This window comes from Folsomia candida, unplaced genomic scaffold, assembly GCF_002217175.1.
Source record: "Folsomia candida strain VU population unplaced genomic scaffold, ASM221717v1 Fcan01_Sc004, whole genome shotgun sequence".
Taxonomy (NCBI): domain Eukaryota; kingdom Metazoa; phylum Arthropoda; class Collembola; order Entomobryomorpha; family Isotomidae; genus Folsomia; species Folsomia candida.
Window position 1 is genome coordinate 1,358,665 of NW_019091196.1, and position 18,557 is coordinate 1,377,221.

The following is an 18,557-nucleotide window of genomic DNA, read 5'->3' on the forward strand; positions in this document are numbered from 1 at the left end:
CGGTAACACCGCCAAACCACATGATAATATACACAGTCCTTGGTAACTTGAAAACTCTGTAAATTTTGTAAAATAATTTTACAGACTTTTATAAAATGAAGAAACCCCCTTGATCGGAGCAAGTTTACAAAATTTTGTGAGCTTACTTCCTTTCGAAATGTTAGTGAAATTTTACGAAAGTTAGTAAATTGAAAGAATTTACGGGTTTTACAGTGTTACCAAGGCCTACGTGAATATACTCAGTAGCATAGACTCGAGAACCTCAGTGTACAAGGGAACGCTTGAAATTGTTCCACTTTACATATTTCCTCCACCTGTAACAACGTGTTATTCGCGTAAATATTTGGCACGAAATGGTGAACTATATAACTACACTAGGATAAATAAGCAATAATAATGCAAAAAAATGAAGTGGAGTAAGGAATCATGCAAAAAGGGAAAATATCATACCCACAAAAAAAAACATTCTCCCTTTCATCTGCTTTCTCTCTCACTTGCTGCGACAAGAAGCTGTCACTCTCACGCCAACAATATACAAAAACACAATTGGAAATAAACAAGTTTGGGGAGAGGACATGATTTCACTTTCACCACGACTTTCACCTCGTGAGAAAATTGGACCACTTTTCTCCCAAGGAAAAAAGTGTCTCATTCTATTTAAGGAAAGTAATTTATTCCTTGTGCAAAGTAATGGGGGTACTCAAGTCAAAATTATTCGGGATGAGGAAAAGTTATTAAGTTTGCGAAAATAATGAGAATTCTTCAATTTTTGTAAAATTAAGATATGTATGCATTCATGAAAGTTTAGATTCGCAAATTAATCGGGCACTATTTTGCAAACTTGTGGAAACGACCTTCAATTTTTTCGAAAATTAAATGTGCTTAAATTAAATTAAATTAAATATATTTTATCATAAATTTAGGTAAATTCAATTGGAAAAATTCATGGTAACTTTAACATACGCAATTTTAAATCATTTAAAAAACATGTAAATTACATGAGAGGAGCCGATATAATAGCCAAGAAAACAGATTCTACAAAAATTACTTGCAACTTGTGAGTGCTTTTCAATTTGCTTTGATGACCCAAACAGCGAGGTGTGTCACATCTGTGTGACGTGATCGTTAATTCAGTTTTGAAAATTATGCCTTACCAACAGCAAAGTCATCCAGTTACATAAATTATAATAAAAATACACTTGCATCGTGATAAAAATACCTCTAATTTGATTTGGTCCGTGTACTTTATAATTTTTAAAATATTTCTAACAAGAGGATAATCGAACAACTAACGAGTTGTTATTTCAGAAACTTAAATTAAGATGAAAATAGATAAATTAAATTAACAAAATTGGTAATTTTATAGATATTATAATAAACACAATCTCTGTTAATTTGCCAAATTAAAATCGGTCCTTTTCCAAATTAATGCATGAAAATGACTGAATTGAAGTGAATATCCCGAGTAAACCCCATTTTTTTACCTCATTTACCTTTTTCCCATTCAACTCTCTGTATTCAAATCATATCCAAATTTTATTATATTTTCATTTTCCTCTCGTCCCAAAGAATATTTGGATTCCATTTTACGATCGTGATCACTTCTTCCCATTCTCCCTTTCTTTCTCTGCGAATCTTTTGTGGTGGGGAAAGTTTGGGGAAAGTAAGTATCGTAAAACGAGCAATTTATAACTCTTTCAATCCAAATCGAATTTAGGCCACAGTTCACAACAAAAAGCACCCCACCTGGTTTTCCCTCCTCGTCCCACACTTTCACCACTCGGAGGACAAGGAATCACCAGGATCAAATAACTCTGCGATCCATTGTTGCTACTTCCCCAACAAACGAAATGTTCGTATCTTCTTTCTCTTTTTGGTGGACTCGCTCTCTCTTCAGGACCAAATTTAGTAATCCTTTCTCTACGAAAACCACACTTTCACTCCGCGAACAGAAAGCATTGTGAGTTTGGGTACAATATCTGTGGATTAAATACACGCTAGGAAATTTGTGAGAGCTTAAAAAAATATGCGAGAGTAAATTTTCTTCATTTTTCGAAGTAAGTTTTAAAAATTATTTGAGAATTAGAATTTTTAAATTTTTTTCTAATTTTTTGAACCTGCCCATCAAACAAAAAAATTATTAAGAGTAGAATTCTCGGAAGACATGGTTGTTGGTATGTAAAGCAATTTATTACAAGCTTTCGATGCCACACTTGCATCATCATCAGACAACTTTTTTAAAAATAATATTTTTAAAAATAAAATTTAAAAAAAAATTATTATTTCAAGGCACGTTACATAAATTTTGTATAGTCTTTGAGAAGTTAAAGCCTTGCTGTTTTAAAATCTTCAAACTTTTTAATATACTAAAAAATTGAGGAAAACTATGAAATACTTACGATTTAAAATTGCATTAGGATTTGTTATTATCAGAAGTTTTAAAATTAACAAAAAATTGAAAACATTTAAATTTGAGGTTTTTTTTGTTAATTTAAATTTTGCTGTGCGGTATTATTTAGAGTTCCGCTTGTGGGTTTCACCATAAAACGAAATTCTTTCTCGAGCATATTCGCACAACAAAGAAGAAGTGATGGTAACAGAACGAGCAATGACCTCGAGTTTCACCTCTGCAAGGAGGAATGGTGGCAGTGAGGCAGAAAGAGAAAATGGAGAAAGTACAAGGGCAACATTTCCTTTGGAATTTTACTATAATTTCCCCCAGTTTTGGGTGGTATTGTTTTCGACAAAATTACAAAGTTGAGATAAAAACGTGAAAGTTTGGAATAATTGGATGACTTCTTAGCCCATGTAAAATTGGCACGATTTTTTAATTACTAAAATTAATAAACATAGATTTGGTTTTCCATATTTGTTGCTATATTATTAAATAAATATTTTCTTATGTTTTGGAAGTATTTATCAACATTCAAAACTGCAAAATTAAGCAAACGTCTCAAATTTCATATGCAAAAATGTATAAAGTTTACATTATTTCGAGAATAAGGTGTAGATGAAAGTTACCAATAATTAAATGACTTCTGATTGTGAGCCAATCCTGTGAAAGTAATAATAATTAAAAGTACAGGTGAATTTCAAGTTGAAAGTTTGCATATAATAGCATGACATCTGAGCTAATTTGTAATTTAAAGAATTTTTGTAATTTTTTGAACGTGGATAATCGAGATAAGTCCAGGGTTAGCCAAATTAGATGCTTCTTGGTTATAACGGTAAATATTCGCATACTACTTATTTTTAGAAGTGGTTATTAAGATCGAAGTAAAAAATACAAAATGTTTCAAATTTTTTTGTGCAAGAATTGGTGAAATTAGCATTATTTCGAAAATATGGTTTGACCAGGATTTTATTCAAGGGAAGTTCCCATGAATTCCGAACATTCTTAATCTAAAGTTCAATGTGTTGTGTTTCGACAAAATTACAAAATCGTAGTAAAAAGGGGAGGAAAATGTTTGTAATAATGCATGCATGATTTCTGAGCCGATGTGAAATTCAAACGGTTTTTGTAATTACTAAATACATTTAACCCAGATGCAAATCTTTGACTCTTTGACTATGTTTATATTTTTCTGGTTTTTGGAAGTATTTATTAACAATCGACATTGAATAATTCGACAAATTTCCCAAATTCATGAAATTAGTATTATTTTGAAAACATGTACAACAAACTGACCTCTCTCAACCCGGTGACGTTTCCGATGGGAAATCCATCCCGGGAGACCCACTCGACCCGCGGGTGTGGCGACCCGTGCCCCCCACAGCGCAAACTCCCACCCAATCTGCTACTGAAAGCGTACGAAGAGCTCCACTCGTCCAAAAAACGGGGCCCACTCTCATCCAGGGATAAAGTCCAGGCTGAAATTTCAGAAAAAAATAGATATTAAAACTTTTATTCAGGTGTTCATAGTTTTTCCACATTAATCCAGCATCGAGATTGATTAGTTTTAGACAAATATTTTGTTTTGTGCGATTCTGTATGTGAGAGCAAACAAATTTTAAGATGAGTTCAAAGAAAAATTTTGAAATAAATTGAAATGAGACATTTTTAAGTAACAAGTTGTGAACTGAATTGAAAAATTTCTAAACGACACAAAAATAACGAGTAAGAATTTTTTAATCATACATTTTTGGTTTCGCTTGTGAAAGTTTTTTAATTTCAAGGTTTATAATTGGAGTCAAATTTTTAAATAAAAATAATTTAACAAAAATTAAGGATTGATAAAAATAAATGAATTATTCTGCACAATATTTAATCCTGGCGATTTGTTTCGAAGGAAAACCTAAGTTTTGTATTCATTATTTTTAACCTAAAATGCATATTTTCGGCGTCTACCATAGCCAAATAATTTTTATTTCGCAATTGTTCGCAATAAATTTCGAAAAAATTTAATTACGTTTAATGAGAGATGCTGAATTCCACAACGAGGCTTCACTGTCACCCTTTCGTTACAAATCAAAATTGATCATTATGAATTTCTCCGTAATTTTGAAAATAAAACTTAATGCCGAAATAATCTTAATTCTTATATATGACCCAAAATATATTTATGGTTTGGTCTGTGTGAAAGTTTTTGCATATAAATTTTTACAGAGTTAATTATTTTTAATATATAAATTGATAAAAACAAATGAAATAGTGTTCTTTATTTAATTTTAGCAAGAACTTCATCTACATATAACTAATCTCAACTCACATTACTTCATGTGTAATCTAAAATTTTCATTTTCGGCGCATATAATAACCAAGTCACAATTATTATTATGTCACTATATTTCGTAGTAATAATTTTCGCGAAAATATGCTTCTGCTTAATTATGAAAAACTCTGAAATTGGATTTAACTTGGATTCACTTCTGAGATTCATTCAAGTTATATACAAGTTTGAAATCGATAAAATAATCAAATATAAATACAATAACTGTAAAAGTTAGGTTTTGCATGTAAAGTTTCATAGCTGGAATTAAACTGCAATTTTTTTAAATTTGTAAAATAAACAAATTGATAAAAACAAAAACATACTTAATATTATATATTTGTAATATTTAATTTTTAACCATATCAATCTAACGCATCTAAAATTGAGTTACTTTTGTTCTTAAGCTATAATTCTTATTTTCGACGCCTGGCAAAACCAAATAATTACTATTACTATTTATAGCAATGTTTCGCAATAATGATTTCCGCGAAAGCATGCTTACATTTAATGAAAGATGCCGAATTACATAACGTGAGTTCACCCCTATTCACTCCTTCACACGTACCTCATTTGGATACCAATTAAAATTTACCATTATGAAGTCTCTAATTTTGAAAACAAAACAAAATACGGAGTTTTGATGATTCAGGTCTAACATTTGCCCTAGGCCGGAGAGAATTCCCTGCACATCAATATTCCACGCTGTTCTGGTTCCTCTCTCGCTTTCACCACTTTCACCACTATCTCTTCCCGCTGGTCGAGTGGAAATGCAAATGCAAATCCGTACTCACTCTTCGCCGCGTTGTCACGGCGGAGAAAGTTCGGAACGGAGCAAGCTTAAAAGTTTGGGGCGATATTTTGTATGTAGGTTGACGATACGTATTTTGATAAATATTTTGTTATGTGCGAGTTGGGTTTTGTGCAAGGTTTCACAAAAAAATAATTGAAATTTGAAAACTTACACAAAAGTTGTACTCCATTTGTGAATGAAACATGAATCACACATACATAAAAATTAAGATAGTTGTCACCTATTAGGTCTGTGTTTAAATGTATTGTTTATTTATTTCAACAACGACATTTTAGTTTGACAAATTCTTTAAATATTGAAATTTTAAATTGTTTGCAAATGTTGATGAAATACTTTCATCGAGGAAAAAAATCATGCATTCCTGGGTAACTTTGGAATATACGTAAACTTAGAAACTTTTCAACAAAATTTTGAAAATATATCGAAGGAAAATTAGCTCACTTTCTTTGTAAGCTTACTCAAATCAAAAGCGCCTTTTTATTTTTAAAATTGTGTTTAATTATTATACACAGTTTACGAATTTTACAAAGTTATCAAGAACTACGTGAATAGCCTCACTGTTTTTTAAACGCTGTTTGTGATTTATTGTGAATTTCTTACGATTTTTGATACCACTTTGGTGTGAGTATTTATTATAAGTGACGATCTTATTACATGAAAGCTTCCAACTAATTTTTAAGGGTGAACTTGTAAATTCGAAGAGTACTGCAAACACGGCACCTTCTTCTGATAAAACAAGAGAAACGGGTAGACAACAACCGTAGCGGGATAAAATCCATCCGATTCAGCATCATGCATCATTCCACCCGGAATGATAAACAGAACGGAGGGCGCACAGACTAATAGTGCTTTCCCCACTTTCACTTTTTTTGAAAAATACAAAATTACCACGGGTTATGAATTTTTCTGGAAATTAGTTTTTACAAGAAAAAATGCAATTTTTCACGAATTTCTTTAATTCCCCTGTTTTGGTTTCACCTGCAGTGGGGGAATTAGTTCATTGGCAAAATGTAGATAAAGATTTTACTACCAAATTCTCAATAAAATCAGAAGAACCTTGGTAAATAATGTTGTCAAACAGGATAACGCACCCCGCTTTCAGCGCAATGAGAAACAGTTTCTTTATCCAATTTGGCGGTATATTAACCCGTATGAAAGTCGTGTATAGAATTCTGTAGAGTAGGAAATTTATTTATTGACAAATTTACATGATAGACAAGACAAGATTTCTTGATAAGTATGAATTTTTGCATTAGTGCTCTCTGCATGCAAAATTGGCATGCCTTTGCAGAAAATTTCTGCTGGGTCGGTTGTCCAGAATAATTCGTGCATATTTCTGCATATTTGGAGTTTATGCTCAATTCGCTCTGCACAAATACTGTTTTTCTGCATATAAATTCGGCTAATTTTCGCCAGGAAATAAGTTTAAATTTTAATATGGCAAAATTGTTGTTAAATTCGGAAAATTGTAAAAAATTTAAATTTTCTCTTATCCTCCTCGACCTTTGATATTTGGAATCAGAAGTAGTGAATTTTTAGTACGGTGCACCATACTAAAAATTCACTACTTCAGATTCCAAATATTTCAAAATATCCAAAACCTAATTAAATATTAAAATTCCAGCATTAAGTGTAGCGGAGAAGTGAGGTGGTTCACTTCTCCTCTTTCTCCTCCAATTTTCGGCACTTTCAAAATTCTCTTTAATTTTCAAAAACAACAAATTAGATAATGATTCCTTCATCTCTAAAATGATAACGGCCCAGTTTTCATCTTGCATTATGTTGGTACCCATCATTCCTGCAATATCTACCTCGACAGGAATTGGGCCCGAGAAGGAAATGAAATCCATATAGAGACGAAGTCAAAGTGAAGTTTCTGTTGAACGGAGTCGTTTCAGCATTGCATTTCATATTTGCTTTCACCTCGCCTCACTTCACTTTCACTTCACGGCACGTCACTCCGAATTGTGCTCACATTTGCACTCCCTTCTTCATCCTCATTTCCATCCTGCCAGGGCAGAGGAGGATCCATTTAGCTCTCGGTGGCTTGGTCTCGGTCTGCGGCTTCGTTGCGGTTTTGAATTCGGATGAGGGTTTGGATCGCATATTTGTTTAAAATTTTATTAGGTTTTAGTTCAGATGCAAAATTTTGAATGAGAGATGAGATTTGGATTTTGTGTGGATGAGATAAAATTTGTAGGCTTGATGGGAATCATTTTGTTTTAGTATTCGGTTATTTGGATGGAATTGGAAATGAATTGTATTTCTGAGGGAGAAAATTTATGCAAAGTTGAGAAAGTGAGAGGGTTGAATTATTTATAATTGGTAGAGAAAGCAATGGGTGATTGATGTCCGTAAAGTGGAGATGAAGACGAATTTTAATGTTTTTTCGAAATTTAGAAGTGATTTTTTATAAGAAATTAAAGTATTCAAATTTTAGGTTCCGTCTTAGTTTTAAGGTTCTGTCGTGTTGCGTTGTTTAGGTGATTTCTTTTTTCCCAGGAATGGCAACTTTGCCAATTTTTGATCAAAATAGTGTCCAAATTATAAAGGCAAGAATGCAAAATCAATTAGACAAATATCGATATGTTTAAACATAAATAAACAATTATGTTGCGTTTCGACGCCATTCACTTTATTAACAAGTTTTTAGTAAATCATATAAAACGTAGGTCCGTTTAGGTGACGTGTATAGAATCATAAAAATATGTACTTATTAAAGGTTTATTATTATACGACCGAACGGCAACAATAACTTCGGGGAGGTTTAATTTGACACCAGAAAGTGTCAAATTTGAGTTTCCTGGAAATTAGTGATATCATATTCAGCAACAAGTTTTTACCTGCCTGACACACGCAAAGCCGATTTTTTTACCAACCTATTTTGAGTATAGATTTTGCAAAAGGGAGCGTCCATAAATCACGTGATCGATTTTTGGACAATTTTGACCCCCTCCCCCCCCTTGGTGACCGGTGGTGATAATTTCTCTACCCCACCCCCCACCGGTCACGTGACAGGATATGATGCTCAAATTAAATCATGTTGTCCGGAATAACAATATTTTTAAATCATTAATCAAATTAGAGCTGCATTACACACATGTGTAAATAACTATTTAATACGCCAGTCAGACACAAGAGTTTAAGTCGAAGCAAGTTTTAAAATATGCAAAATGAAAATCAAATTTATATAACGTGCGTGTGGTATGCCAAGAGAGTTTATATATAACTCTCATGACATTTATTGGCATATACAAAAGTTAGAAAAACTTTACTCAAGTCACGTGACATCTGACCATCTACCCCCCCCCCCCCCCCGTGATAATTGGTGACAAATTTCAGACCCCCTCCCCCCGTCTAATCGATCACGTGATTTATGGAGGCTCCCTAAAGATATCGGCCCTTTTCAAAATGAGACAAATTGAAATTCATAACTAAGAAAAAAGTACAGACATTTCCAAGAACTAGACAAAACCAATGTCATCTCCCCTAAGAATATATGATCTTCCTCCTTCTCCAACTTTTTTCCATGATGAAATCAACTCGGACACATAAGTAAAAGATAAACAATCGAAGAAAGTGGATCTCCTTTCACTTCGCGCGCAATTTCCACGTGTTTGTTGAGTTACGTAACTCATCTACTTTCACTCGAGTGAAAGTGCACATCCTTGAGCCCGGTTTGGTTTGATTTGGTTTGTCGTGAAGGTTTCGACTTTTGGACAGACGAGGACGAGAGTGGGAGTGGAATTGTATTGTCTCATTAAAATTTGAAGAGATTCAAAGAATTGGAATTGTGTTGCGATCGGAATGAACGAGCCGGGTTGAAGTGCACACTTCAAATCTAATTGACACCGACAAACAGACAAGAGAGGAAAAAGAGGGAATGCTATATTTTGCCAAACTGGCCCAAGCCCGAGCTGGAGTGGGCGTGGAATTTATGGGTTAAAAGACATGATTTGATTCGTAAATTGCGTAAATTTTAGAAATTTTATAAATAACTTGAAGATGATAACCTGTCATTGGACCAGTTTTGCTTTTGAGAATTGCGTTTTTGCTGTTTCCCTAAACCCATTAAAGAATGGAAAAAAGTCATCTGCCTTATTGCATTACAATTATGATGATTTATAAAAAGTTACAAATGTCGCATAAGTCATTCAACTTATGCAAACTGATGGGATACAAATACTTTTCATTTGTTCACTAATTTCCCTTCGAAATGGTTACAAAATTTTGCAAAAGTTTGTAAAATAAGGTTACAAAATTGATTTATTTTACAATGTTACCAAGACCTGCATTAATTGCCTAAATATGCGACAACCAAGACTCTTATACCGAAACGTTTGTACAGACAGACATTCCAGTCATATAAATGCTTGATCCCACCCAAACCAAAGTCTGTATAGAGTTATTCGAGTTATTCTTTACTTACAAGACCGTACACAAAGAATGTGATCGATTTTCACTGAATTTTGACCACAATAATTACTATTCGCTCAAAAAATAGAGACAACAAATTCGCAAGGTTATCTTGGAGATTAACAAATTAGCATATTTTAACCTTTTAGAAAATTTTAAGTACTTTTGTCACTATTCTTTTACTAACAGTATTCAACATCCTCTCCGAACCATCCCAGTCTTTGGGTGGCAAGGAGACCCGTTTCCCGTACTTTTATGTATTTTGGAATTTGCACGAATCAAACAAGATCAAACAAGACACTTGAAGTTGCACGAGTTTAGCACGCTGTCACTTTAACTTCCACTCTCCGACATGACACACGGATGGCTCGAGGGAGATCGTCCTCCCACGCGCAATATATTTCTGGATGGCTTTTACTTTGCTAATTGCGTGAGGGATCAGCCGGAGGGAATTGGCTAAGAATAATACGGAATGTCGAAGGTTAATGGATTGCAGGTGTATTTTTGGACATATTAAAATTCTGTTTTAATTTGTTAAATGCAGAATTATTTAAAATGTTTATAGCATGTATTTGCAGGAAATTTATTTATTTGAATGCATGCAAGTTGTACTCGAGCAGCGCTTGATCTGAAATTGCAAAATAAAAAAAAAATCCTCCCCCCCCCCAAACGGTGCAAATCATAATCCAAGAAATTTTGTAATTAAAATTTGTAACTAATTTGAAATCGTTTTACTTTTGAATAGAAACGCCTATCTAAAAACTGTTATATGTATGTTCAAAATTAGAATTCACGCCAAGTTTTGTACGCTTAAAATAATTTCGAAGCTAAATTATCACGGACTACCAAACAAATTGGTAAAGCCAGATAACATAACTGAGGGTATATTGAAATTTTGTGAGAGTTAGGCACCATTTTATTAATTACAAGTATTTTATATTATTAAATACATTGGCCTAGATTATTTGGATCTCAGTTATTTAATTTATGTGCAGTTTGCAATTATTTTACAAAAGTCTACAAAATTAAGACACTGATCTTGTAAGTGTAACAAGAATTTGTTGTTTTTCATCCGTAATTTTTTAAAATTTACGTTAACTATTCGCATGCAAAAATATTTTATTGATAAAATAAAATGTGCAAAATATATTTCGGACATTTCTTCCTCATGAACCCCTGGTCATACCCCACAATGAGACGAAGGATCTCATAAAAGTGAAAGCTGCCCCTAAAAAACCTCTCATCTTTCCTTTTGTATATCTCTCCCCAAAAACGGCGTGGCTGGTTTAGCCTAGCCCGTCGCAATAATTCTAAACAATGGGTCGGCATAAATAAGGAAAGTGGTGGGAGAAAGGCATCGAGAGAAAGCTGGCGGAGAAAAACAATGGCGAAAAGAAGAAGAACAAAAGCTCGGATGAAATTCATAAAGGAAACGAAAGCACAATAATAATCCTCCAAAGTCGACTTTATCTTTATGTCTGCTAAATTTCGATGGCTTCTGGGTAGAGCCAGGGAAACATTGAATACTTTATTTATGGAGGGTATTCACGCTAGGTTTGTAAACGCTGTAAAAAAATGTGGAATGAGTTGTTTGTAGCCGAATGGAGACAAAAATTTCTGCGAGTTTCCCACACAGACGGTTAATTGGGGTAGATAAGCCAAATCAAATTAACTAATTTTCGTCATTCTGTCAAAAATTCTAAATTTTCATGATTTGTCGTTTCAAATTCTGGAAAAATGTATTTAGTCTCTTTTTCCCTTTACGCATTCTGCCTCTTTTTCATGACGCCATGAAATTCAAGATACGCGAAAAACCCCCAGGAAACGAGCCACGATTAAACAACTGACACGGACGAGACGCATCATAATTCTGTTTCTTGGAACATTCCTTTCCTGCTTTCACCAACTTTCTTCGCACCCACGCGAACCGTAAAGTGAGAGAAAGCTTAATAAACATCTTTCTTTGAGAGTGACGTGACACTTCGTGAGTTTTGTGGTTTCTGTGCTCATCTGTCTGCACCATTGTTGTCGGGTCTCTCGTCTTGTTAATAATCCTCTTAAAGAGTGAAAGTTGGTGTGAAGACGGTGTTCGTCGTCGCAGAACCACTATCACTCTCCAGTTTCGTCTCTGTCCTCATTTGGGAGCGACAAGCATAAACAAACTCGTCGACACGAAGATAAAGTTCAGGTTTTATGTTTACATGATGTGATCATGCGATGTCTTTTTCACGGGGTTGGGAAAAATTGTGACAAATTGAATATTTTTGATGAAACCTTAGAGTTAAAGAAAATAAAAATTTCTTAAAAATGAAATTCTTTTCTTCTTGGTAGTTGTTTGCAACCTTTAGAATACCACAAACAAGAGATCTTACTTTTAACATTTTAATTATTATTTTATAAATAATTATCTACGGCGTTGAGCTGTTCAAAACGTATTTGAAGATTGAAGTAAAGTCAAATTAATAATTTATACAATATAAGGACTCAATGACTCATTACCAAAATCGTTTAAATCGTTTTTAATGTTTCTAAGCTATGGAAATTTATTTTAAAATTCTGATCAACTTTATGAGATTTGAGAAAAAATGAAATTCTTATTTACGATATACAAAATGTAGTTAGCTTGCAAAATCTTACCTTGACAAAGAGTAAGCTCGAGAAAGAGAAGCGTTCCATAAAAAATATTCTTCCCCAGGTTTGAGTTGTACTTGAAATTTCGAATTAACCGTTTTGTATCGGTTTTCCCTTTCACTTCGAGCGTTGGTTTCACCATTTAACTTGCTAATTTTTACACGTTTCCTTGCATAGCTAAAATTGACGTAACATTACGTTTTAGTAATATCAGGAAAAAAACTGCACAACGGAACTGTACACAAATAGAAAGATATTTGGTATTTTTGACGCACTTGTTGATCCGATAAAAAGCTGTGTAGTGATTTTCAACTTTTTCTTCACTATTTTTTGTAGTTAAACAATAAAATCTGCTCGAAACACAGAGAACATTGGCACACACATTTTTAAATAGCATTATTTATTTTAAGGAAGCTAGCACGATTTAATTTTAGAATTAGTATTAAACAGATGCTGCCTCGCCTCGACTCAGAGTGTGCAAGGGCAAAAAGGCATGCGGTGCCTAAAATTCCTTTTTGCCTATTAGGCACGTGAATTTTGGCCATGCCCGATTGCCCGAAATGCCTCTTTGGTTAAATCGGGGCAATGTGATAATACGATCCCATGATTTGTTCGTTGCAATCTTTCACAGTTCACAGGATTTGTCGATGTGTGAACAATTAAGATATTAAGCCGATTTGAATTATCATCTATCTATATATGTAGATGTACATATACATATGCAGATTATCATCTACATATCTGTACACCACTAAAAAATGTATGCACGTCTTGAGGTGTACAAATACTCACAAGTACTCTTAATTGTCATACGTGCGTAGGGAAATAATGTTATGGAGTAGCTATGTATAAGTGTAAGGTTGGTAACGTTTTAGAAAAACCGAAATGCAAAGCGAATTACATTGTTTTCACTCTTTCTTGTCCATAGAAAAATTTGTCAATGGTTCAGGCAATACCCAATGGAAACATACGGAAAACGGCAAAAAGGCATCAAACGGGCAAAAAGGCACACAAAAAGGCAATTCGGCATTGAAACGGGCAAAACGGCAAAAAGGCATGAATTTTTTCCCAAAAAGGCGCCTTTTTGCACACTCTGCCTCGACTAAATCAAACGTCACTTATAAAACATATTCAAGTCCTGCAAGTGGAATTAAAAATCGTGAAAAATACGAATATAGCTTCGTACATTAGAACAGCGTGGACGTCGGTTATAATTCTACAGAAACCCGACGATTAAAAATTTTCTGGCAGATTGAACACTTTCGTTCCCCAGAAGAATGAGTGGCATCCGTCACGAGAAAATAGTAAATTACGTGATCGACTTCGTAATTAAAATTTAATTTGTGAAAACGATTTTAATTTATTTTTATGAATTACAGTTAATTCCAGGGTGCCCCATAGTAAAAAAATATATAACGGTAATATTCATATCACACACCTTTCAGAATTTATATTCAACTCACTTATTCACAAAGTTAGGAACTCCTCAGTTGAAAAAAACAGTGCATATTGATTTAAATTATTCCACACAATTTATTATTGGGTTTTCCAGTCGAGCGAGTGAAAGCAGACTGACCACTAGCCGAAAACTTTCTCCACTTTTTTTTACCAACCACCCAACAAAACTGTCCGAGATTCGGACTAAACTGGAGGCTTGATTGTTCTTATTGGGATATAAATTTGTCTTCGTCAAATTTATTTTAATTTTAATTTTTGATAAGGTAGAAACCAGAAATTTAACAATTTCAACTTTCAGGACAAGATGAAACTCTAATATCCTCAACTAATTTGGTGAAGCATGAGTGTAGGTTTGGCTGAAAGTGGATTTCGTGATGGCGAGATTGCAGAGAACGAGAGCAAGAAGTACGAGTTGTTTCCCATCGAGCGAATGAAAGCAGACTGAGCACGTGCTGGAAACTTTCTCCACTTTTTACGTCATGCACCCAACAAAACTGCCCGGTTTCGGGTTTGACTAAGGTGAAGGTCGTCTGAGGAGTCTGGCTCATTGCTCCCTCAGCTGAAGTGGTTAGTCTTGAAGCACGCGCTGGGATAAAATAGTGACAGTTAGGACGAAAACTGAGAATAAGTATGTAAAACTAACGTCCCTTTAGATACACCATAAATATGTAAATTTCCATTACGTATATGTACGACCTCTGAGCACTAAACATTTCTTGCGAATTGAGTGTAATCTTGTGTGTAAATACTACGCGGAGATAACCACAATCTGACTAGATTTTTGTTAGTTAGTTTGTGGAATTCTATGCAAAATTTATTTGCAAATTTGCTAAATTTCTGCAAGAGAAGAGATGTCATGTGAAATTTAGTTGGGTTACTTTGTGTCGGATTTGTATCATCATCCCCACACAATGAAGCAGTCTTGTCTGACTCTGAGGCAAGTTGAGACATCGTATGCAAATGAATTATTCTATCGGGGTAACGTAACACAATTTATTTCTCACGGTCACAAATTCACACTTTGTAATTGAAACTTTGTTGATCAGCAGACATGCAAAATTATTTTGAAGCTGCATTTGATCGAGGCGAATTCAGACGTATGCATAGGGAAAATTGAGACAATCTCACTTTCCCAATGACATGACACGGTCACTCCACTTCAAACCACAAGTATGAACTGCCATCAGAAAAGTGGAAACTTTCACTTCGGAAATAATAACACAGTTGTAACATTTTGGTTGGATATTCAAGTTTCGAATGATGTTATAACATTTTATTTTCATGTGTAAAAATTATACAAAACGTGAGATAACCACTCATCTCATCCGTTAACAGCATATGTATAGTTTTTTTACATATCTAACTATCATAATTTAGAACGATATTTTTTTTATAAATTTTGATAATCACATAGTTATGTTCTTATATTTTGAATTTAAGAAATTCAAATATAAAATTCAAAGTGTTATTCAAAAATTTCATAGATAGACTCCTTCATAAAACGTATATAAAACTTTATATAAATTTCATAATTTGTTTGATTTCATAATTTCATATTTTTTTCATTTCTAAATTTCAAAATTCCGAATATAGGGATACATATTTTAATTATAACCAACTTTAAGCTCCTCTTCCCACATCATCATGAACTTTTATTGTACAATAAATGTACTTTCTCCCGCGGCCTAGTGCCCCAACTAATCGTGTCAAACATCGATATGGAAGCCTCCCTTATTTTTACTTCGACTTTGCTTTTGTTGTTTCCCCTGATTCCGCTTCATTGAAAATCCTTTCGCCCCAGAAACTTCCTCATTTCCGTGAAGAAGCTGATCTTCCGCTTCGGAAAATTTTTTGGGCGGTTGTGCCGTCGTGGTGAAAGAAGTCTCCTCCGTGTGCGAGGAGTACCCAGAGCTGGACCGGACGCGCGGGATGACCTGCCCGCCGCCCCCACTGTTTGAGGATCCCGAGGTGGATTTGTTACTACTTTGGTGATGGTGGCGTTGGTGGGGGCGCCCCGCGCAGTAAGTGGCGCGACCTCTTTTGCTCGAGGTGCGACCCGTGGTGGGAGAAGATTCGTCATCCAGGGAGGAAGAGGAAGATTCCATTTCTTCCGAGGTGGGGATGTGGTCTGTGCAAGGGGGAGGAAGAAATTTGTAAGTTTAATCGTACATGGATTACTCACAAGGAGGTCTCCCAGCGTATGAATACCCCCAGATTTTGACCAAATTAGTGTCAATCGATCACAAATTTAACTATTGTGAAATTTGCGACAGACACGATATCCCAATCGGCACGTTTGGCAAAGATAATTGTATCCGAAGAAGAAAAAACGCGCAGTACATTTGGAAACTTATAGCTTTGTCGACTTTAGGGCGCTTTTCTCCTCTTCAGGTACAATTATCTCTGCCAAACGGGAGCATTTCGTACTTTTGCATTAAATTTGTGATCGATTGACTTATTTATACTATCGGTTGATAGGTTGTTTAAAATCTGTGAGCATACATTTAGAGAAATTTAGTAATTTTTAGTTGCAAGAATTTGTAAGCTAATTTTCCTCAGAAATATTAGCCGGACCACGTAAGAGCAGGACAGCGAGCAGACAAATGTGCAGTAGAAACCGCTTACCGTCCGTAAGAAATACATGGGAAGCCGATGGCGGTGGTGCACCACATGGTTCCCATGTCTTTCTTACGGACGGTAAGCGGTTTCTACTGCACATTTGTCTGCTCGCTGTCCTGGTCTTACGTGGTCCAGCTAATACTTGTAAAAGTTTGTAAGTTTATGGTTTACAATGCACTATGGGCCAGATTTAATAAATTGTGGCCAAAAATAATTATGAGCGGAATTTGAAGACACACAAATAGTTCTTCCGGCATAAAAAATAAACTAAAACATGGGCTATCTGATGAACTATTTCATGGCTACCTGACACACTCCCAGGGGGTGTGGCCATAAGCGACTTTTCATTAACAAGGTAAACCCAGGCATGCGACATAGCATTCTCCTTGGGAACTTCAGGGGATTCAGATGGAAATATAAAATTCGAAAACTAAACCCACCCCCAGGGGGTGTGGCCATAAACGACTTTTTTATCAAGGTAAACCCAGGCATGTGACATATCATTCTTCTTGGATATGTCAGAGGGGTCAGATGGAAATATAAAATTCGAAAATTATACCCCCCCCCCCAAGGGGGTGTGGCCATGAACGCCTTATGTAGTCCAAGTAAACCCAGGCATGCGATATATCATTCTTCTTGTCTACATCAGAGGATTAGGATGGCAAACACGAAATTCAAAAACCAATTATAAAAATTAAAAATTATACTTCAAATTTCAAATGAAATTTGAATTGCCACATAAGTACGGAAATTTTGAAGCATAATAAATTTCAAAATTAAGTAAAATGAGGGGGTGACTTGTACAAAGGAAGTCGTGGTTCAAAGCCTTTTTCTTCTTGTAACCTGATGACTGAATTTTCTATTTCAGAACAGCTACAATTTTAGTTTTTGTTGCTTTGAAATATCTGTTTTTTGTGAGCAAAGTTTCTTGTAATAAACTAATAAACACATAATCTAACTTCAATTTCGGAGGCTTGTAAAATTTGTGACGTTACATTTATCAACTCCACCCAATTTGGCCAATTAAGGTTATCATAATTTGTAATGATGATTATAATTTGAAAATTAGAGCTGCAGGACTTATCAATTTGGTTATCAATTTTAGTAAAATAATTTTAATGACAAGCAAATTACGTTGATCCAAATAGTCAGAGTGAGTTAATGAATTTCGTAGACGTGTTTTCAAAATTCTGGTACGATGATTTTTCAGTCGAACGTATCCTTCCATTAAATTCTTCACTTTGAATTAGACGCACCAGAATGTAATATTTAAATTAAGTTTATTCCATCTGATGGGCTACGCCCACTGGGGGTGCGGTCTTTAAATCCTCAGCTCCATACCGAAATCCCCCACCTCTAGAAGAGGAAATATATATAATTATATATCATCACATGGTCATGCAGAAATCGAAAAGCCTCTGACGACCTCCCCTCGCTGAGGAGTGTGGTCACTAAATTAGAAGAATTAAATCGATGGCCCCTCGTCGTTCTGAGAAAAATGATATATCACATGGCCTGGTTTCATTAAAATCCAAGAGTCGCTAATGACCACACCCACTGGAGGTGTGGTCTATCAATTTTATATATTCAGTCAAGATCCCCCGGCCGAGCTGAGAAAAATGATATGTCACAACCCATGTTTTGTAATGATTAGAAAAGGCGTTGAGGGCCATACCCACTGGGGGTGGGGCATGTGACCACTTGAATACTGCTCAGGGTGCCCGGGGGGTGGGTTTATTTTTTCGTTATGCATTTCCTCACTAGATGCTATAAATAAAGTAACAAAGAGTCCTGGCAAAGAAATTCCCGTTATATCACCTCGCGCTGCGAAGGAGGACCTAGTTCGAATTCTGCTTGACGGACGCAGCTTGTCGCAGCAGAATATATTCCCGACACTATTAGAAGTTGAA

General features: G+C 34.9%; 2 protein-coding genes across 4 annotated transcripts in view; both read right to left on the bottom strand.

Moving 5' to 3' along the window:
- The window catches only part of LOC118432950 (Down syndrome cell adhesion molecule-like protein Dscam2), a 69,550-nt gene extending 55,106 nt beyond the window's left edge, over window positions 1–14,444 (bottom strand). For 2 of the 3 annotated variants that reach the window (XM_035851223.1, XM_035851221.1), the window contains exons 1-2: window positions 12,577–14,444; window positions 3,689–3,870 (exon numbers count right to left, since the gene is read on the bottom strand). In XM_035851223.1, coding sequence (XP_035707116.1) covers window positions 3,689–3,870; window positions 12,577–12,712 — 318 coding nt within the window. In that variant the 5' untranslated portion in view covers window positions 12,713–14,444. The remainder of the gene's footprint in view (window positions 1–3,688; window positions 3,871–12,576) is intronic. The other variant, XM_035851222.1, reaches the window with a different exon arrangement.
- An 842-nt stretch (window positions 14,445–15,286) lies between these two features.
- The window catches only part of LOC110848261 (Down syndrome cell adhesion molecule-like protein Dscam2), a 109,302-nt gene continuing 106,031 nt past the window's right edge, over window positions 15,287–18,557 (bottom strand). The window contains exon 37 of the mRNA XM_035851077.1: window positions 15,287–16,156. Within this exon, the coding sequence (XP_035706970.1) occupies window positions 15,735–16,156 (422 nt within the window). The 3' untranslated portion in view covers window positions 15,287–15,734. The remainder of the gene's footprint in view (window positions 16,157–18,557) is intronic.